Raw genomic sequence first — 21809 nt, forward strand, 5'->3', positions numbered from 1 at the left:
TATATAAATTTTATAAAAGATAAAAAAAAAGTACACCTGTTTGGGGCAGCTCCATTATCATCTTATGGGACCCACTGCTGACAGCAACATCACAATGTAGTGAACGACTCCACAAGCAGTCACTATGACACAGTGAAGAAATTCATGATTCACATGTCACATAATTAGTGACAACACCAAGGCCCTTTTTACTTGATCTATTTGGCTCAGAAACAAGTAACATCCTAACTTTTTAAAAGACAACGGTGCTGGGCACGATGGCTCACGCCTATAATCCCAGCACTTTGGAAGGCCAAGGTGGGCAGATCACGAGGTCAGGAGTTCAAGACCAGCCTGACCAACATGGTGAAACCCCATCTCTATTAAAAATACAAAAATTAGGTGGGCATGGTGGCATGCGCCTGTAATCCCAACTACTCGGGAGGCTGAGGCAGGAGAATGGCTTGAACCTGGGAGTCGGAGGTTGCAGTGAGTCAAGATCATGCCACTGCACTCCAGCCTGGCTGACAGAGTAATATATAACATATATTTATTTATATAACTAACTAAAGACAATTGTTCAGTTGCATTTTATCTGCCAAGGCCTGTCCTCCTGCATGGAGTTTAGCAACTTTGAACACTGCAGGGTCCAGGCCGGGATTCTGCTGTGCCGTCGAAGCAGGGGCAGACCCCGGGGTCGGCGACACCCTTCCCTAAAAGAGCCACAGATGCCAAGAAACCACGGCCGTGTCTGTGTCAGTTTAGAGGCAGACGCAGCATCAGAAGCCTCAAGATTTAAAAGATGCTGCAGCCAGCTCCAGAACCAGTCGCAGACGTGGGTGGTGACTGTCAGCGGAGGCACTCAAATCGTTTGTGACAGAAGTGAGAAAACATTACACAACAGACTACATCAAAAAAACAAGCTTGTGTTTCACACAAGAGACTAGAAGGTGTCCTCAACCAGGCACGTCCGCCATCACCTGACACTTGGGAGAGGCACCTGGGCGATGCGAAGGGCATCAAGCGTGGCATGTTCGGTAGCACCTCCGTCTCCATGCCCCCTCGAAAAGCAAACCACCCTAGACACGATGATTCGCTCCGCAGCACCGAGAGGATCCCAAGGGGACGGTCCCCTGAGGCCAGCCCCGTCACATACCTGCAGATCCCCAATGTCGAAGGGCTCTTCGAAACTGTATGCAGCATCGGCTCCGGCCGTGAGCCCCCCCATGTTGGCCAGGTAGCCACAGTAGCCGCCCATGGTCTTGATGAACACGCGCCACTTGGTTCCGCTGGCAAACTGTTGATGCGGTCGCAGGTCTGGTCAGAGAAGAGATCAGTCACTCCAGCCTAGGGCCAGGGTGCACCCACCATCCCAGAGCTCCCCTACCAGTGAGTGCAGCAAGGCCCCACACCGTGCCTGAGCATGCGGTCCCAGCATCGCACAGGGGTGAAGGGTGTGCAGCAGCCAGGATGTGCCTCGGAGTGGGTGTGAACATGCCCCCCCCCCCCTCGCCAGCCACCTGGAGGTGACCTCGATGACCTGTGGTGGGGACCTGGCCATCTGCCGCTCCCTTCTCCCAGGCCCCATAGGAGGAGACTGAAAAGACGACCCCATAAGCCAGCTCACTCCATGCTGCTCTCCGACTGTCCCTGCTGAAGCAGCTTTCACCAGACACGGACACGGTTAGGTGTGAGCTGAGAAGTTAGGGGGCTGTCACCTGCCAGCTTTGTCCATGGGAACAGCTGTGCTATTCTATTTTCTTCAGAAAAGCTCCCTGTGATTTTAGAGTTGTGGCCGTCTTCCATCCATTGGTGAATGTTACATTAATAGAAACTCTACTCAAAGGCAGATGGTGGTTCTTACACACAGGCGCCTGGGGGTCTTTCGGATAGCATAGGCATGAGGTCCCAGAGTGAAATGTCTGCCATCCGCCCTCCACAAGGACCCAAGCTCAGCAGGGAGAAAGACAGCAGAGAAATGCATCGGCCACCTTCCCACCCACACACCAGTCCGGGCTACAGCACCCTCTCCTGGCACTCTGCAAAGCCTCTGCCTGGGCCTCAGCTCCCACCCCGGCCCCCTCTAATCTGTTCACACAGACTGGAGACCCATCTATAAAAAACATAAATCTGATCAGTTCTTGGTTCATTCAAAACCCTTTGCTCACTTCAAGTACACGTCAAGCCTTTCTCTGGAATCCCTGGCCCCTCCTGCTTCTGACACCAGGTCCGGCTCTAGCTCCAGCCACCCCAGGTCCTCCTCGGGCCTCTCCATATGCTGGCCGCTATGTGCATCACATTCAGGCACAGTGGTGGGCAGGAGAGCAGCCCCCAAAGGAATCCCGGTCCTAATCCCTGGAACCTGGGGATGTTCCCTCATGAGGTGATAAAGGTGAATCCTGAGGACTACCCAGGTGGACCCTAAGTGCCACCACCTGCATCGGCAGATGAGAGGTGCAGAGGCCCTGGAGCAGGATGCTGCACACCCACATGGGAGGAGGAGGTGCCAGGGAACAAGGCGTGCAATGCCCGGGGCTCTGGGCACCTGAATGGGCCACGAGGGACTCTCCTGGAGCAAACACTCTGGCCTCAGCCCATGGCTCCCACCCTCCAGAGCTGTGCGAGAATGAGTAGTATTTTCCAGCCCCAGGTGTGTGGTCAGGGTCACAGTGGCCACGGGACACACACAGGCACCTTCCTCAGCTCTGACCCCGAGGGAAATGTCATTTCCTCAGGAAAACGTCACCTGGTTTCTAGGACCGCAAAGTTCCCTCTGTCAGGGGCCCTCGGGGCACCCCATGTCCTCTCTTCATAGAAATCACCACGGTGTCTCCCTGTAGTTACCTCGTGGTTATTTGACTTGCAGTCCTCACTAGGCTGCACATTCCATGAGGGCAGGAACTGTGGGCTGGGCTTACACCACTGCACTATCAGCAGGACCCGGCCAAGCCCCCACAGCAGGCGCTCAAGAAATGATTGTCTCTGAATGACACAAGCACAGTATCCCCCAGCCAGCCAGCCAGCCGTCCGTCCGTCCATCCGTCCGGGTCAAGGGCTGATCCTGCAGGATTCCCTAACAGGCCTCCATGGGACTCAACCAAGAGTAAAAGCACGAAGTGGGAGTGTGGACTTGAGACTGGGAGCCACACGAGAGTCTGTGCACCAAAGTTTAACACCCACTGGGAAATTTTCACTTGAGTACTTCGGATGAAATTTAAAAGCACATTTTGTTGAATAAACACAGGCTTGATTAAACCATTCCAACCTATACTTCATTTCTTTGGCAGACTCTTTTCCTCCCAAAATAATTGGTTGACGTATTCAAAACTGAACATGGGCTCTAGTTAGAGGGCCACTTTGCATTGTGTAAAAGCCCATATGGGGAGAGAAACAGGCAATGGGAAGAATTACTGTCTTTGTGCTTAGGGAGGACAGAGGACAGAAACCCATCAAGGGTCCAAAGAGCCCACAACTGCCTTCTTGAAGGGCCAGTGCAGAATTCTGAGGGTTTCACTCTTCCACCTGTCTGTAATTGGGTCTCTAATTGTGATCTAAGACTTAAGATGCTGTAAGGCTTTCAGACTTTCCCTTTGTCTTAGAGAATCCCAGGCACGGGAAGAAAAATGTTGGTGGGGCATCAGGACCCCCAGAGGCACAAAGCCTCATAGATTATTTCTCCAACTGAATCTCCCCCGCAGCCCACCCTGAGGTGGGGAATTACTGTCACTCGTTCAAAGAATGACATCAACTGCTTAATGGCAAAAGAATTCTGCAGGCAAAGCAGCTCTCCCAAGAGGCTGATTTGTGCCCGAGCGTGTCTGAGTTCTGGTCCCGCCAGGCTGCCGCTGTGGGTGTGTAGAACAGTGGAGCCCTGACAGCTGAGCCATGCCCCCAACCGTGTGCTCCTCTGAGTGTAAACGCAGTGACAGCTGGGATGGAAGTGTCTGCCTTTGCTGGAGCTTAGATACAGCTTTCCTGAACTCTCTCCTCATTACCTAGATCGCATCTGAAGCCTGAATTAGCTTCTAAAAATAGCAAGTCACTCTGGCCGTGCCTCAGGCAATTAGTCGAAGTAGCACTGACAAGGAGGCGGCCAATCCCAAGCGTGGCCCTGCGTGGACAGCAGTTGTAAGTGGCACTTGTCAGGCAGAGCCTGTGACCTCAGCCATTCTTGCCTCACAATGGGATGTGCCCAGCAGACACAACCCCTTGTAAGGGCACACACACTATCCTGCTAGGAAATTCCCCAAGGAGTCCCATGGGAGCAGGAGCCCCAGGCTACAGTTCAAACATCACCAGCACTTTGCTCCATTGGTGTTAAGAAACATAAATTGGTGGTGAAAGATAAGGTGGTGTTTGCTACAGTGTTAAGATAGAAAAAAGGCACTGACTTCTCTGTGAGAACCACCTTGTTCTGTGAATCTGCAGGGAGGCCAGTTTTCCCATGACTGGTATCCCTCATGGCAGCCGAGCCTCTGCTGAAGTCGGTGGCCAGAAGGGGCAGGGGGTGGGGCTCCCATCCCTGCTACAGCAAGGGACCTGCAGCAAAGCACAGCCGCTGGCCGGGGTAGTGCTGCGCTGAGTGCGGGGTGCGAGGGTGGAAGCATGTGTGGACATCTACAAGGTGCTAAAGGAGAGTGAAGCCAGCGATGGCTGGACCCTAATGGCATTCAGTGAACAGAGGTCAAGCGCGGGGGCCCAAGGAAGTCCAGGGAACAAGCCAGGGCTAGCCTCTGCCAGGCCAGTACAGCACCAGGGAACGCAACAGGGAGAAGCCCAGGAGAGAGATGGCCCTCAACTCGAGTGGGAGGCACAGGAGGCTGCAGTCGACCTCACGACCCCTCCACTCCCTTCCCTGCACTGGAACTCAGTTCTGAAGGAAGAAGCCAGAACAGAACTACTGTTTTCCTGGGTTCTGTGCCAAGCTGAACTAAGGAGTCTCCAACAGGGCTGGGAGTTTTCACCGCAAACTCCGGAGCTGGTTCGGACGTGAACATCTAAGCTAAAGGCCAGCGGCTGCTCTCCAGGAGACACCCGGCGGCCAATCCACTGACATGACCCCACGTGCCAAGGTGGCCACCATCCCGTCTGCAGCCGAGTGAGGACCCTCTCTGCAGCAAAGGCCTGTGGAACTACCACAGGTCCTCATGTCCAGCTCATGACCATAGAGGTTGGTCAGCTTATCAGGGACCTGAGGGGCCACCTTGCAGGTGTCAGCACCACGCCCATAACCAGCAGAATCCACTCCTCCCAAAGCAAATGTTGGTGAAACTGCCTGCCCAGGAGGGCATGATCTGGGCTCTCTAAAGAACCTCTCATCTCAACAGGAAGGCTGTGGTTCCAGGCAGCGGCCCCCAGTGGTCACAGCTCTGTCCCATATCTCGTACGTACCAGGCACTCAAACCCCTTCCTGCAGGCTCCCACAGCTGGCCCTGCAGCCTCGCTACTCAACGCAGGCAGGAGAGGCCGGCTCCAGAGAAAAGGTGCTCAAAACTCCCCTAGTCTAGGTGGGATAGAAACACGACCCCAAGGACTGGATATATCATCTCACTTTTAATCAATAAAGACAGGTTCTCCCTAAGGCAGAGAAGCTAAAAAATTTACCCTGTTCTGGCCAGTGTGCCTGACATAAAGCCAAGTTAACAAAGGGTGGGGGGGAAAGAGTAATAATAAATCTGGCTCATTCTTAGCACAGAAGAAACAAATTGCTAAAATAAAATAAAGAAAGCAAGGCGAGGAAACGGGGTTCTCTTACCTGGACAACAGCAGTCAGGCCAGTGTCGGCGCCCAGGCTTATTTCTGTGCCCGGGACATTGTTGTTAATCGTGGCCAGCACCACACACAGGGGGATGCAAAGCTCCCGGTGGCGGCCTTGCGCCTCGGCCATGTCGCACGTGCTCTTGTAAGCCTGAAGCACCAGGGCCAAGTGGTTAGCGGGGGTGCTGGGTGCTCACCTGCCAGCCCCAGGGCCTCCGCTGAGGTCCAGGAAGGGACAGGAGGGACCTGAGTCATCAGGGGAAGCCAGTTCATGTGGGTCAGGGGACCAAGGGGAGCTCTGGAGGCCATGTGGGAGCAGGACAGGCCTCAGCGACACAGGGGGCTCCCTGGGCACAGCCCAGGTCCTCATGAAAGGGGAGGCCTGCAGGCAGCACAGCAGGGTGGGTGTGAGGCCGGCAGCAGAGCAGCTTGCAGGCAGCGGCGAGTTAGTCACGAGCGGGACAGCTCAGCTCTCAGCATCTCATCGTGGGTAAGGGAGGCCAGGGCGGTCAGGACGTTTAAAGGCAAAGCCAGTCCTGTAGCTTTCTGTAGGCAGGTCACAATCAGTGGTATGGGGCACACAGCTGTAAGGACCACACTAAGTGACTGCCTTCATCATGCAGAGGCAGCCTCCACGCGCAGGCAGGGAAGGAGGCGGGCAGCTGGATTACCAGTGGGCCACACTCAGCCCCACGCCACATCTCTGCTCTCCGGCGGGAAGTCACACACAAAGCCACACAGGCGAGCAAGAACCTGAGTTGCTGCTCTGGGGTTCCACTGGGAAATGGGCTCTGGTGTCAGAAAGGGGAGCGGTTCTTGAGCCCGTGTGCACCGGGCTTTTTCAGGCTCCACCTCAGGGTGTTAACCAAGATAACAGCAGGACAGGTCCACATGCCCACTGTTCCCAGCTCCAAGTGGCCCCACACAGCAAGGTGTTTTTGTCATCCACTTGGTGGCAAAATCAACTATTTATGGACTTGGACGTGTCCCTCTTACTGTGAATATCCCCACATCTGCTGCAGAAATGCTACTGTTGGGATGCAAGGCAGGTCCCACATCTCCCCGGGAGAGTTGGACAGTGAGCGACCCAGGCTCTGCAGCCCTGGTGCAACCCAAAGCATCCCAAGGCCAGTAGCCCGTGTGGGCCGAGGACTTCAGACAGCGGGTGCAGATCCGTGGCAGGTGAGTTCACAGCATGGTGGGTAGCAGGGTAAGGTGGGTGGGTCAGTGCTGAGTGACCACGAGGTGAGCTGTGAGCAGGGGCCCCCGTGCCCCCATGGCATGGCCTCCACGTCCACCCAGACCCAGCACATGCCCAGCTCTTGGGCTGCTCTGTACAGGCTCTGCCTTGCAGGCTCTGGCCATGGCAGTTTTTGCAGGACTTCAATCCAAATGCCAGCCTGCTTCCCAGCCAGAAACACTCATCTGGGGATATTGGCTGGCCTGGTGCCCAGGATGTGGCCCTGTCAGCACTACCACGTGGGGGGCTCCTTATGCTCTTCAGACAGGTGATGTCACTCCTTTATTGTGGAATACCCTAGCCCAGGACTAACCAAGACTGGCTGCGGGAAGCTGGCTGCTTCTCCAAGAAGCCCTCACTGGAAGCCAGAGGGTGTGGGTGACCTGGGGCCAAGGAGGGGCCTGAGGCACACAAGTGGGCAGGTGGGGGTGTCTCGGCTCCTTAACTCCGCCTTGAAATCTGTGAGAATGGCCACATTGCTGCAAATCCTCTCTCCCCTCTTCCCTGTCGCTCCTCTTTTCCTTCCTTCAGTCTCCAAAAAAGGGGAGGGAAGACTTCAAGATGGGGAGAGACCCTGCCCAGAAAAGCATAAAGCTCTCAAGACCAAACACAGCCGGGCCCCTGGGTCCGTAGTGGGGCCACTATGACAAGGAATTACTCACAAGGCTGTAGTCACCGCCACCTTCGCGAAACCTGACAGCAGCGTGACACCCACCTACTGTGTTTCTGATGTGACCTGATCAAGCTTACAGGACAGAATAATGCACCAGCCAGCACTAAGGAATGAAAGGAGTCCAACCGAAACTCCCTGCAGTCATATCCTGAGAATGTGTAACACCTGCTCTGAGGTATTTCATTCCTTCTGTTCTGCCAGAAAGACCCACTCACCAGTGCCTCATAGATTCTGAGGGGCTGTGGCGTCAGCTAAGCATCAATGCTGCCAAGAAGGAAATCACGAGGATGACGACTTCACCACATCAGATCCGCCCAGGGCTTCTGAAGCACAACATGGCCACGTCCTGAGCCAGACTCCTGCTATGGAGCCCGTCCTTTGCTTGGAGGGACTTTCCGCAGCGTCCCTTGTCTCCAGCCCCAGACGCTGGGAGCATCCCTTCTCCCAGTTCTAACCAGAAACCTCCCTGGATGGTGCAAACATCCCCTGGGGCACAATCACCCCAATAAGAATCACCAAATTTACTGAACAACTGGAGTCATCCACAGACCTCAAACATAAATGCTGCCCAAGGCCAGGCCATGAGTCACGGGTCACAGAGGGTGTTGGCCGGACAGGAAAGAGACGCTCACTCCCACACATCCTCAGGCTCCAACGGCTTCAGGACAGTGGCTGGAGCGACCTGGAGCCATCCACGTCAAGTCGCCTCACGCCCTCATTTCCTGAGTTCGCCACCAGCTCCTGTGTTCTACAGCCAGGCGAGCCCAGTTCAGACCCAAATCCAAACCTTCTCAGGATTCACCCTGTTTGGCCATCAGTAAACAGGGCTCTGGAGAAAAGAGCTGCCATGTTCACATCTCGGTCCCTCTCCCTTCAGGGGTGCAGAGAGGGACCCTCAGCGGCTTTCTCGTCCCTGCCCCAGCTCCCGAGCAGCTGCAGCATTCGCCAGGGTGACCTCAATCAGCCGACGTCACTCACCCATCACGAGACTAGAACCACAGCACTCCCAAGACAGCCTCATTTTCGGAGCTCAGGATCAGAAGGGCAATGAGGACACACACATACACTTACCAAGGTGGCTATGCCTGGCCAACGGGAGGCTCAACTAACTACACACTCCAGTTTTTTCTCTATTGTAATCAGTTAACTTAAGGCCCAGCGTGGTGGCTCATCCCTATAACCCCAGTGGCTTTGAGAGGCCAAGACGGGGGGACTGCCTGAGCCCAGAAGTTTGAGACCAGCCTGGGCAACACAGGGAGACCTCGTCTCTGTAGAAATACAAAAAATTAGCCACGCACGGTGGCAAGCACGTGTAGTCCCAGCTACTCAGGAGGCTGAGGTGGGAGGATCGCCTAAGCCTGGGAGGTCGAGGCTGCAGTCAATCGTGATTGCATCACTGCACTCCAGCCCGGGAAACAGAGGCCCTGTCAAAAAAAAAAAAAAAAAAAAGAAAAAGAAAAAAAAAAAAAAAGAAAAGAAAATGGGCCGGGCGCGGTGGCTCCAGCCTGTAATCCCAGCACTTTGGGAGGCCGAGACGGGCGGATCACGAGGCCAGGAGATCGAGAGACGATCCCGGCTAACACGGTGAAACCCCGTCTCTACTAAAAAATACAAAAAAACTAGCCGGGCGAGGTGGCGGACGCCTATAGTCCCAGCTACTCGGGAGGCTGAGGCAGGAGAACGGCGTAAACCCGGGAGGCGGAGCTTGCAGTGAGCTGAGATCCGGCCACTGCACTCCAGCCTGGGTGACAGAGCAAGACTCCGTCTCAAAAAAAAAAAAAAAAAAAAAAAAAAAAAGAAAAGAAAATGAAATTGTTTAACCTAGCTTTAAGAAACTGGAATGAATGAAAAACTGAATTTAAAACAATCGCATAATAAATCACACAGTCCCTCCAAGGGAAGTCAAAGCGGGTGGAACTGATCATTTGCGGAGTGTTTGCCTCACGTATTTTGGTTTTCAAATTTTGACCCTACACATTTGTTACATATTTACAATCTAAAAAAAAAAAAAAGTTATTTATAGCGGAGGACCCTGGAATTAAAGAGAGATTTTCTTCATGCCCGAAAGTGTACATCACATACCACAAGGATCTATGCTTTGTGTGGAAACTTGAAAATAAAAAAAGTCACAGGGAGATCAACACCAGCTTTGTCCCACATCTTCAGATGCCCATCTAACTGCAGTGACTGCTCTCAAATTCTCCACTCATTCCCTCTGGGTAAGTTCCAATTAGGTAACTATTAGGGAAAAAGGAAGCTTCAATACCTCCCATTGCACACCCAACTTTCACAGACCCAAAAATCCAGCTAAAGCAGGTGAAAGAGCAGTGAAAGCCATGCTGGAATCCTCTCTGTGAAACACACTCAGGTTCACATTCCCAGCACGAAGGTAAACCCAGAGCCGGGCCAGCCCTGCAGCAGCAAAGCCGTGACGCCCGTCACCAGCAAAGCAGAAGCAACATCTAGGTCAGAGATTAGTGACTGCCAAAAATAAGGTGAACGTTGCCCCCAAAGCCAGTGAACACGGGAAAACCTGGACAGGTTTCCTTCACAAAGGAAGTGAAGAAAGTTTAAGACGCTCAGAAAACCAAGAAACAAGTGCTAAGCATTACTTGCCATATGAGCTGTATGTTAAAAGCTTGTTTTTTTATTTACCAGCGCTAGAAATAAGTTTCATGCCAAGGGTTTACAAAAAACAAAAACAAAACAGAAAACTTTGAAAAGTATTCGTGAGAACTAAGTCACACAAGAAAAATTAAAACTTGAGAATTAGTGAAAAATTTTAGACATCAAATTTTTAAAAAATGAAATACTTCCTGCATTAGATACGGATCTTCAGACTCTCATGTGAATCACCAAGTGTGACACACAAACGTGGGGTAGGCGTATATTTCTTTTAGTTGGAAATGGCGGCACGTGTCTGTGGTCCCAGGTACTCGAGAGGCTGAGGTGGGAGGATCACCTGAGCCCAGGAGGTCGAGGCTGCAGTGAGCCGAGATCACACCACTGCACTCAAGCCTGGGTGACAGAGTAAGACCTTGTCTCACAAAGAAAAGTAAAACAAAGAAAACAAAGCAAAACAAAACAAAAAACAGAAGAATATATTTCTATGTTTTATTATTGTCTTTTGGCAAAAAAATTAGCCCCAATATTGCCTTAGATGTAATTTAACATCCCCACTTTACAAAGGGGAAAATGAGGTCAACAGCCAAGACCAAAGAGAAAACAAATGCAATGGTGCATTCAGGACAATGACTACAATTACAAAATATTCAGTTCAATTTCTACCCTCAGCATCAAGGCAGGGGTTCATCATAATGGGTATTGGATGCTCAAAGAAAATTTAGGCTCAGCATTAATAATAATTTTTTTAAAAGCAAATTTTAATGCTGGTGCAATCACAGGAGACTGCGGCCCAGCCCTCCTCAGCGCTGTAGGTACTCACGGGCACTCCCGGGGTCTTGGCCACACTACGTCCCCGCCGGTGGCCACACAGAAGAGGCGGTAAAACTTTTTGGGAGTGAGATAAAAAATGTTCAGAGTCTAAAAGCCTACTTTTCGGGGGTAGGGGCGGCGAAATAACGAGAAGCTCTCATTCAGGATATTTGTAAAAGGCTGTTTCTAGCGCTCGGTAGACAAAAAGGGCGGGGGCCCACAGGTTAGAGTCAGCCAGCGCCCATCTGGTGGGGCGCACACGGACTTACGTCGGTGATAGTGTTCAGGGCTGTGTCTGCCCTGATGCTGAAATCGGAACCCGGCACATTGTTGGACACAGTAGCGGGAACCATGATCATGGGCACACAGAACTCCTTGTGCTTCTCCCGGGCAGCTGACAGCTCCAGGAGTCCCATCTAAATTGATCCAGTATCTGCACGCTGGCTCCTCAGAGGCCGTGGTGTGGAACGGCCAGGACATCGCTTAGTCATACGGGGCACAAGCACGTCACTTGCCACTCCTGTCTATTTCATCAAACCCTATTTTCTCCTGAATATTGACCATAGCAAAGTCATTAGCCTTCGAGATACATTTGAAACATCAACTTGCTTTGTTCAAGAGGTTTAAGACACAAGTAAGTCTTTCTTGCCATGCTCAACACACACTGCCCGCCGTTTCTGAAGTCAGTGTTTCTGGAACAAAAGCCTCGGCCTACCCCGTGAACATTCACGCTGAGCACTGTCGCGAGTCTGCTTGGCCATCCAGCAGGGGGCAGGAGAGAGCCGCAGGGGGCAGGAGAGAGCCGCAGGTGCCGCGTGGGGTCCCTGCAAAGGCACCTCACTCCCTCAATCAAGGACAGTGCCTCTTGCCAATCCAGCGGCTTCCTCCAAGGGGAAGCGGACTCTTCAGGTGCCACCGCACTGACTTCAGACGGCTCAGCCAATGGGGCAACAGATTCAACAGAGTTCCATGTTGTTAAAGGAAAACTTCTGTTACCAGACAACCTTAATATCAGATTCAACTTAAAATAATCAGCAAGATTGTTTCCAAACCAACATGCTACTAGTGCCTTATCTTTCAATGCTGCTTAAACACGGAGAAGTATGAGGAAAAAAGAGCATGGCACTTACTTCTTAAAAAATAACACCTCTTCCAGGTTCATTTTACCCATATCATAAAGACTTAGAACTGTGGATTCCCTACAGGAACGTGGAGTGGGGGTGGATCCCCACGCTGACCCAGCCTCCCCCCAGTCAGTCACCCCCCCACCTCGGGGTTCACACCTCTCCAGGCCCTGTCACTTCAACAAGGAAAGGTGGCCTCTCTGAGCTCTCTTCGCAGGGAGCACCCGAACGGGAGCGAGAGAGAGACAGACACACTCACAACTACTTGAAAATCCTGAAATACAATACATATTTAAGGACTTCGTTATTAGTTTTTTTAAAACTGTAAGAACAAAGTGAGAGAATAAAGTGAGCCTAGTTTTAACCTCTCTGCCACAATAACACCGTGTACATCTGTCTTTTACTGTTTGTTCCTTCTCCAGCAGCTACTGGCTGGCTGGCTGACTGCAGGAGAAGAGCCTCTGGTACTCCCGGGAGGCCCTCGGTAAAAGCATGAGCACCACGATCATGTCTCAGGACACCGCACACGTTAGGGTCGCCCACAGACCGCCGTTCCCAATGCCTAGAAGGCACTGAACGGGCCTCCTGCTCTTTGTAAATGTCAACTCTCCTAAGCTATGTTGTGTTGAAAACTTTTAACTGCAGTCCACACATACTTCTTTGTTTCCATCTTGTTTTTATCCTAGAGGCATATTATTGTAGAAAATCAAGTTTACAAGGTTGAAGGGTTTTCTGAAAGTCGACTTCTAATCCTGTAAGGAAAAAAAAAAAAAAAAAAAAGGGCCAGATGTGGTGTTCACGCCTGTAATCCTAGCAGTTTGGGAGGCCGAGGCGGGCAGATTGCTTGAGCCCAGGAGCTCAAGACCAGACTGGAAAACATGGCAAAACCCTGTCTCTACTAAAAATATAAAAAAAAAAAAAAAAAAAAAAAAAAAGTTAGCTGGTCATGGTGACATGTGTCTATTCCCAGCTACTCAGGAAGCTGAGGTGGGAGGATCACCTGAGCCCAGGAGGTGAAGGCTGCAGTCAGCCAAGATTTGCGTCACTGCACTCCAGCTTGGGCGACAGAGTGAGACCCCGTCTCAAAAAAACAAAAAGCAAAAACAACTGTATAAATCATTACTGAAGGGAGCTGGCCGGGCACAGTGGCTCACGCCTGTAATCCCAGTACTTTGGGAGGTCAGGGTGGACAGATCACCTGAGGTCAGGAGTTTGAGACCAGCCTGGCCAATATGGCAAAACCCCATCTCTAATAAAAAGACAAGAATTAGCCGGGCGTGGTGGCAGGTGCCTGTAATCCCAGCTACTCGGGCAGCTGAGACAGGAGAATCACTTCAACCCGGGAAGCAGAAGTTGCAGTGGGCCAAGATTGCGCCACTGCACTCCAGCCTGGGCAACAAGAGCAAGAGTCCACTTCAAAAAAAATAAAATTAAAAATAAAAATAAAAGGGAGCTAATGCTATTCATTTAAGGGAAGGGAGAAGAACATTCAGTATTTATACATCTTACGCACACATCTGCAGTGGTGCCCTGAAGTATTCAAGATACACATTCCTACAAACATAGCTCAAAACTACTCACCAAGTTATATGCTAACAGCACATGCACTGCAAGAATGCTACATTATATTTTTAAAGCATCTATATCCAACGTTTTAGCATACTGGTGGTTTTGCCTTCAGGTGCTGTATGCCTAAATTGTTACATGTTTAGTCATTCATTTTAGAATTTAATGACTTGCTTTAGACAAAAGAAATATATTTAAACATAAGCTACTAAATTAATGACTTAGGGGAAAAATTACTCAATTAACTTGGAAGTTAAACTTTGCAAACTGAACCTCAAAACATGAGGTTTGCAAACCTCATGTAAGCTAGATGATCAGTTTTTTAAATTGTTGTGTGTTTCCCTCGAGGATGGAAGTCTCTCCTCTTTTCTCTCATGCACTGTGCACACCACTGCAGCCTGTGCCTCTTGTCCACCGCGCCACAGTGCGGCCTGCAGTTTACCCTGTACCACGCCTTCCACACCTTAGTGACTTTCAGGTAAGTATAACCAAGAAGGAAATGAAAAGCAGATAAATGACCTCCACCCCCACATCCAGGATGCAAATGTTAAACATTCATCAAAGTAAAACCAAAAACCCATGTTAGCTCACGATTGTAACTGGCAGAGTTATGTGCATGGCAATTTTAAAAGTCTAGTTATGTAAAAACCTAATAGAAAGTCTCAAGAAATACAAAGTTTATACAAAAAGACATCTGCAAACATTGACAGTGAGGAGAGGGCTTCACTCTGCATCCAGCCTGTCCTGGAAGCCATGGCCAAATGCCAGGTTGTATAGATCCGAAAAGCAGAAAAAAAAAAGTGTTGAAATGTGTACAGTCTCAGCAATGTCCAAATTCAATGTAAGATGCTCAGAAACCTTGAATTTCCAATCAGAAAACAGGAACATGAGCAAGTTCCCCAGCAGTGCCCACCTTCTGCCTACGGCACGTATAATAGGAACGCTGGCCACCTTGGGGGGACAGAGGCTTCCTGGTCACATTTGCTCTGGCAGTCGCACAGCTGGCCCCACCACAAACACCTGGCTAATACTGAAAAACCACCCGCTCCCTGGGCTTTGCTCACTCTAGCCGGGAGAGCGTATTTACAGAGTACATTATCGACTGAGTCCTCGTTCAATCCGTCAAACTTGTTGAAGGCAGAGCAACCCCATTCCTGGCCCAATTAAGTGAACTGAGCAGAGCAAATGCCCCCAGTTGGACAGCACTCAGTCACAACAGCAGCAGCCACTGTTCACAGGGTGCTGGCTTTGTGCCGGGAACAGTTCCAAGCGTCTTCTTTCTGTCCGAGGAATGTGCACTGCAACGCTGTGGGGCCATTTGCAACGTCCACCAGAGTTCTGAGCCAGCCAAGTCCAGGCTGTCTGTGGGCCTCGCTGCATGGCAGTCCACGTCCCCTGCAGACAAGATTTCACTGCAGGGACCGCGGGTTCCAGGGCTGCCTTGAGGCACATGCTCCCTTCACCACCTCTTCCTGGCCCCTGACACCAACCCTCACCACCACTGCTGCCAACACTTTATTTTCTCATGGCTCCTGAGGGGCCTATTCTTTCTGCCCTTCCCTGCTCCCTGCGTCCGGCTTAGAGGATGCCCACATCAACATCAACGCTCAGGTAATCACCACCCCTTCCATGGGGCTTGATGCCTAGGAGTCTCAATATCAGAAAGTCAGATTCCTGTGCTTGTTGGAGAATTTATTCCCATTGTGGAAGTGAAGGAGATAAAATTCTAAGTGCCTGCAATAACCTCATTTCCACAGCTAAGCAACTTCAGTAGTAGCACAAAACAAAAAAGCTTTTTTTTTTTTTTTTAACTTTTTTTATACAAGCTAAAAACAATTTAATTTTTACACCCACGTTCTCATCAGCTCCCACCTGGTGAGCAGGCAAATAGTAATTTTCAAAGAATCAAATTGTTCCATAATTTTAACACTTAGCATTATCACTATTAAGCAAGAATTATCCCAAAAATACACGATGATCTTGTTCTCACATTCAAAAATTGGTTGTCACACAGTGAAATAGCTCTTAATGCAAAGGAATGTTTCTTTTCAGGTTTCTGTTCTGGGGAAAAAAAAAAATCTGGCAAAGAGATAAACATTAATTATGTAACTATCCAAAATGCCTCCGAGAGAAATAATGCCATCCAATTAGTTCTTTAAAGTGTTACAAATGCAGCTGAGTTTTAACAGTAATTTGTCCATAATTATCAAAAGAATCTTCAGAAATCTTGATACTGAATGGATAACCATAAATGGATATAAAACGCAAAGGCAAAGCGGAAGAGTTAACATTTGGGGTAGATTTTGGCCCCTATTTTTAACATACGCATAGTTATTTACCTAGCTAAACTATATCCCTCTCCTCCCTCCTAGGCTCTTCAAGCCTGATTTTCAAGCATAGACTGGTTTTTGGTACATGAAGGCAGCTTTAAAAGATGTCAGGATCGGGCCGGGCACGGTGGCTCAAGCCTGTAATCCCAGCATTTTAGGAGGCCAAGGTGGGCCGATCACTTGAGGTAAGGAGTTCGAGACCAGCCTGGCCAATATGGCAAAACCCTGCCTATATTAAAAATTTTTGTAATTAGCCAAGCGTGGTGGCACACACCTATAATCCCAGCTACTCGGGAAGCTGAGGCAGGGAGAACTGCTTGAACCCAGGAGGCAGAGGTTGCAGTGAGCCAAGATCTCACCACTGCACTCCAGCCTGGGCGACAAAGTGAGACTCTCTCAAACAAGCACTTAGCCCTCAGAAGAAGCTTGAGCATCCCCTGCCCAAACCAACCCAAGGAATCACATGGCAGTGGTTATCATCTGATTTTGACACAATAAAGTTCTATTCTCCTCTCTAAACACAATGGTAAACACTTGCCATCAGCCCACACAAACTCCCAGGACCCAGTAACACCGGACGAGCAAGATTAATGGGCCACGTATGCAGGGTTCAGCTGCAGAAAGTGATGGCACCAAGAATGTGTGTGTGCTCAAACCAGATTCCTTGCTTTCAGGGTGGAGGGTCTCCCCGGGAAGATCATCCAGCGGGATGGTTTCCACTTCCACCATGAGGAGGAAACGGGGGTTTCCTGAGGACACTGACAGGACTTGGGTCTACTGTCCCTTTGTCCTCTGTTCTGTTATGGGATGAGGGTGGGCTGAAGGCAGGTTCTCCCTACATCTTCCAGGCAAGAGAGATGGAGCTGACAAGTGGACGACGGCTTTTCCAAAACATTCCCATGTTCATAACCTGTAAAGGACCAGCTTTCCCTGGAGATCAGTGAAGCAGCATCATTGATTCTCTTCCATTAGGGACAACCCGGTGGTACGGGAGGCCGGAGATGGCATCCACGCTGGGTCAGCCTCTGCGTGGGTCTGAGTCAGTCACTTGTGCCTGGGCCTCAGCATGCTCGTCTGTCAAATGGGCGGCCCCACAGACCAGTGACTTTCAAGCAGAGGTCCAAGGAGGTTGCCCAAGGACAGGGAGGGGGAGGAGGGAAGAAGAAGAAAACTGTCTAGGGAATGGGGGGGGGGAAGGGAGGAGGAGGAAGGAGCAGATGGGGGGTTCTCTGAGGAGGAGGACCAAGTTTCAGAGGTGTCTTGGAGTCAGAGGTGGCAGTGGCTTGGGCTCTAGGCCCTCTGTTGCATAGTTTTAGGCTTTAGCTATATTTGTGAACACTTTAAAAGATTTAATTTGAAGAAAACCGGAGTTGGGGATACCTTGATTCTAAAACACAATTTCTCAAGCCTAAGACTAAGTGCTAGGCATTGCTCATTCTGTTACCGTCATTTCCTCCTATTTAAAATCAGCCGCACACCGCCAATTCTCCCTTCAGTGTAAACACCACCTTTTCTGAGGATCTCAAACAGCAGAGTGAGCAGCCCGTGATCCCGGTTGTGTGCACGAGGAGCAAAGAGCAGACGTGCGGTGAGGGCTGCAGACGACACGAGAGGCCGAGGCCCAGCACCTCCCTGCACTGCTGTGCTTTGCCAGGCCTAAAGGACACCATCACCTCTGGGGTGAACAAGCAGCACAAGCTATCAACACTTATTCCAAAGGAACAGGAAGAAAATTCAAACGAAGTTAACACAGTTACCGCAACACAACCCTGCAACAGCCCAGAAACAGGAGGGCCAGTGGGCCTGAGACAAGTGGTTCCCACAGTGGGACAGCGACATTGACATTAGGGCTTTTTGGCAAAAATAGACAAAAAAGGTAACATGGGCCACCCATTATTTCCTGCCAGTGGAAAGACACCCACAGGCCCCCAGATGCCAACGGCCCCCTGGAAATGAACCCACGCGGTGCCTCGGGTCTTCGCACGATCAGGCACGTGGTGTCCTCAGCACCCCCGCCTGGGACACACACACCACACTTGGCTCCCACACCTGAGGGTCCAGGGGAATGGCAGGAAGTCCCCGCAGGACAGGGCATCCTGTGAGGTAAGTGCAGGGCTACGCACCTCAGAGGGGCCCCCGGGCAGGTGCTCTCTCCCCAAAGGATGAGCCAGTCCTGACCACACCCAGATCGCGGTGGCCTCCAAGCCGAGTGCCAACATCTCACGTCCAAAGGGATGCACAGGTGCCTGCTGCGCGTGGAGCCCAAACCCCTCGCAGAGCTCAGGACGAACCCAGTGTCCAGGTCCGGGGCCATCACCAGCCAGGAGAGGCGTCTGGGGCACTTCCCAGCAATGGCCGTGGGAAGTAACAACTCAGGCCCATCAGGGGTTTCCTCATTATGCAGGTTTTAGAAGTGGACACAGAGGTTCAGGTCTAGGGGCACAAACATCGACGGATCCCATGGAAACGCGGGCGTGGCCCCTACATCCCACCAGCCTGCATGGCTCCTCCTTTCTACTCCCATCACACACGTCCCCACCCAGCCAAGCCCCTTCTCCTTTTCCCCACTGGATTCATCAAATCAAATCTCACTGTCCTTGGCAAATGTACCATTAGTTTATTTACTTCCCAGAACAAAAGCACACTTCCAGTTAACATGACACCCCAGCTATGATAGAACAGCCTTAATTCAGACATGACATGGAGGAACAGAGGGAGGAGTGGTCGAGGGCTGTCCTGGAATCGGCAGCTGTTTTCTGGGGAAAGCCTCCGTCCCACCCGAGCCTGACACTCGTGCCACACTGTCCCCATGGTATCTGAAAGCTCCATGAAGACAGGGTCACTCTGACCCCTTCACACCCACAATGCCAAAGAGGAGCAGGAGTTCAGGAGAAGTCTCCTGCTAGTGCGGAAGACAAGAATAATTCCTTGTGGTGTCCAGAATGTCAGAAGAAAACAAGGCACTATGTAGATGACTTCCAGGTGAATTTTGGAATGATTCTACCGAATGCCAGTCATCCTTTTTCAGAACAAAACCAATACCGGAAAACATGTGTCGCCAGCAGAGAGATGGTCCTTTAGACGGCTTACAAACACACCTACATTACGCTGAATTTATCTCAAGCCACCCTCTCTGTGCTAATGTAAAAAGTCTCCTTTATTAACCAGTAGCCTTTCTCATCTGGTGCTTTTTAACAAGCAAAAGGGTCCTGTAATACTCAGGCATTGTCTAAAACGTCAAATGGAAGCCTAGAATCCTCTTCTGTGCAGCTTCACTGCAAAGTATTTTGACATGAGCCAAATCGTGCTATTTCTACACCTTCATAGGAAACTCAATGCTTCATCAAGGAGACACAGCATGATTTCTACTAGGCACAGAAACTGGTGGGGTGGGAATGGGGCTGAGGGAACATTATATAGAAAGCCCAAATAATCACCTGCATGAGAGCCACACTGGCCAGCAAGCCCCGGTCGGCTTGGTCTCTACAGTCACAGGCATGAGACCTGGAGGGCAGACACCTGGCACTGCTGCCCACCCCAAGGTCGTGGCCTCTGCCCCTTCTCTGCTGCCCATCAGTTCCAAGCTTCTGGCAATACCGCCTGCTGCTCCCACTGCCTGATCAACTCTTCGTGAAAAGCAAATGTTGCCAGGATAGCTTATGAGTGCATTTGCCAGGAAAGCAACTCTGATTGACGTTGAAACCCAGTTCTCGCACTCCTGGCAGCTCCCCTGCCCGCGATGTGTACATGCTTGCAGCTCTGACCTCGCTCAGTGTCCACACAGGTTCTGTCCCCTGGAGAGCCGAATGCAGACTCAATGTTGAGTCAGAAATACACAAAGAGGGTGACGGTTACGAACTGCCTGCCTGTCCCTCAAAACACAGGTTGAAATCCTCACCCTCAATGTGATGCTGTCAGGAGGTCTTTGGGAGGTGATGATGTCCCGAGGCTGGAGCCCGGTGAATGGGGTTTGTGCCTCAGAAAGGAGCCCAGCAAATTCTTTGCCCTCCCACTGTGTCAGGGCCAGTGAGAAGGCGTGCGTGAACCAGGAAGGGGCCCACACCAGAACCCCCCCCCAATGCGGCACCCTGATCCCACCTTCCAGCCTCTAGAACTGTGAGAAACAAATTCCTGTTGTTCATAAGCCACTCAGTCAATGGTGTTTCATTACAGCAGCCTGAGCTGCCTGAGATGACAATGCTCACTGTCCTACAGAGATGGCTACTCCCCTCTCCTAGAAAGAGGGGTTTAATTAAAATCCCTGTCTCTCCTTGCCACCACCACAGATCTCATTCCCCCACCCCGTAAGCCAGCAGTTGCTAGGATTAAAGGAAAAGGAGGATCGTTTTAGACCAGCCCCTCCATGCCGGTCTGAAGCCTTTGACTTTGCCCACTTCCACGGTGGCCGTGTCACTGGATTCCCCATGCCAGCTCTGCATCTGCACCGGGTCCCAGGCTCTGCACAGACTTCTCCAGCTGTCCATCCAGCACACCCATTTCCCCTTCTCCTTTGCATATTTTCCTTCAATATCCAGCCACCCTCTCTGCAACCCAAGGCCTTCCGATCCAGCCATTCAGGGTGAGCTCAGCCGTGCACTGGAGTCCTTGGCTCAGGTAACCCAGGCCCAAGCCGTTGGCACCAACAATCTACTGGCTGTGGGGTCTGCACAGCCACTAGCTGCCCCAGCCACACCAGGGCCTGGGAGGGGAGGCAGAGGAAGCTGTGAAGCTGCCAACAGCTGTGTGGGGACAGGGGTCCCTGAGATGAGGAGGATGCCATGGAAGGAAATTCAGAGAAAGAGCCCCAGGGCTGGACGGGTCATGCCCAAAGCCTGCACTGCTGAGTTTTCCAGGTTTCTAAACTCAATCGCTGACCCACACAGCTATGTTTCCTGAGTGCTGACCCCACGTGGCATTAGATAAGGCAATAAAGCAGGACCGCCACCTCCCCCCCACACATACACGGGGCCTCCGTCCTGGCGGGAAGGCAGGCCTGGGTTCCCAGCTGGCACCACGAGCCTGGGAAGGGGGCCATTTCAGACGGACAGTGGGTGCAGCCTTGCCAAAGCCCAGCAGTCACCTGCACTGCCACAGCCAGGCTGAATTCAGATCAACCACACAGAAACCTGACCCTCTCAAGGGCACACTTGAGCTCATTAGGGACAGACACGGTCTCCTGCTTATCTCCAACACTTTTTGGGCATGTCTAGTTACAAACAGACGACGCAGTCTTGGAAGCACAGATTCCAGGCCTCCCCCCGTGCTCCTCTCCTTGGTGCCATTGACGGGAAGGGGCCGGTATGGCCGCGAGGCCGCACACCCACAGCCACCCTGCCGCTGAGACAGGAGCCTTTGACAGTTACTTCTGCCAAAGAACTCTGCTCCATCTTGGAGCACACCATGGCGGGCAGGAAGCTCCACCCGGAGAAACAGCGATGCTTCTCCCCAGGGCCAATGGAGGGCACCCCCTACCCTGAATTCAGCAGCTTACTTACACATTCTGGAAAACATCTGAATTATGGGGAACACTAAAATGAAAAGGTCACGGAAGAAAGCTTAGAAGGCCGTGTGAAGTCTCAGCAAGTCCAAAGGTTTCTGAACCAAGACTGCTGGGGTCGACAACCTTACAGGGAAAGTTTCCACACGGGCCTTCAACAAGCAACGCTCAGCAGAGAGTGCCACACTCTGGGCAGAACCTCAGACAC

At 51.3% G+C, this 21809-nt stretch overlaps 1 protein-coding gene and 1 long non-coding RNA gene across 4 annotated transcripts in view; one reads left to right on the top strand and one right to left on the bottom strand.

The window, feature by feature from the left end:
• Positions 1-3237, top strand: part of LOC144341509 (uncharacterized) — a 29721-nt gene extending 26484 nt beyond the window's left edge. Inside the window, exon 5 of the long non-coding RNA XR_013418468.1 lies at positions 564-3237. This is a non-coding gene — a long non-coding RNA (uncharacterized LOC144341509). The remainder of the gene's footprint in view (positions 1-563) is intronic.
• Positions 1-21809, bottom strand: part of LOC144341506 (ATP-dependent 6-phosphofructokinase, platelet type-like) — an 81717-nt gene that overhangs the window by 4633 nt on the left and 55275 nt on the right. For all 3 annotated transcript variants that reach the window (XM_078005069.1, XM_078005070.1, XM_078005068.1), the window contains exon 2: positions 1136-1296. In XM_078005069.1, coding sequence (XP_077861195.1) covers positions 1136-1237 — 102 coding nt within the window. In that variant the 5' untranslated portion in view covers positions 1238-1296. The remainder of the gene's footprint in view (positions 1-1135; positions 1297-21809) is intronic.

The sequence above is a fragment of the Macaca mulatta genome, chromosome 6 (assembly GCF_049350105.2).
Source record: "Macaca mulatta isolate MMU2019108-1 chromosome 6, T2T-MMU8v2.0, whole genome shotgun sequence".
In the NCBI taxonomy this organism is placed as follows: Eukaryota; Metazoa; Chordata; class Mammalia; order Primates; family Cercopithecidae; genus Macaca; species Macaca mulatta.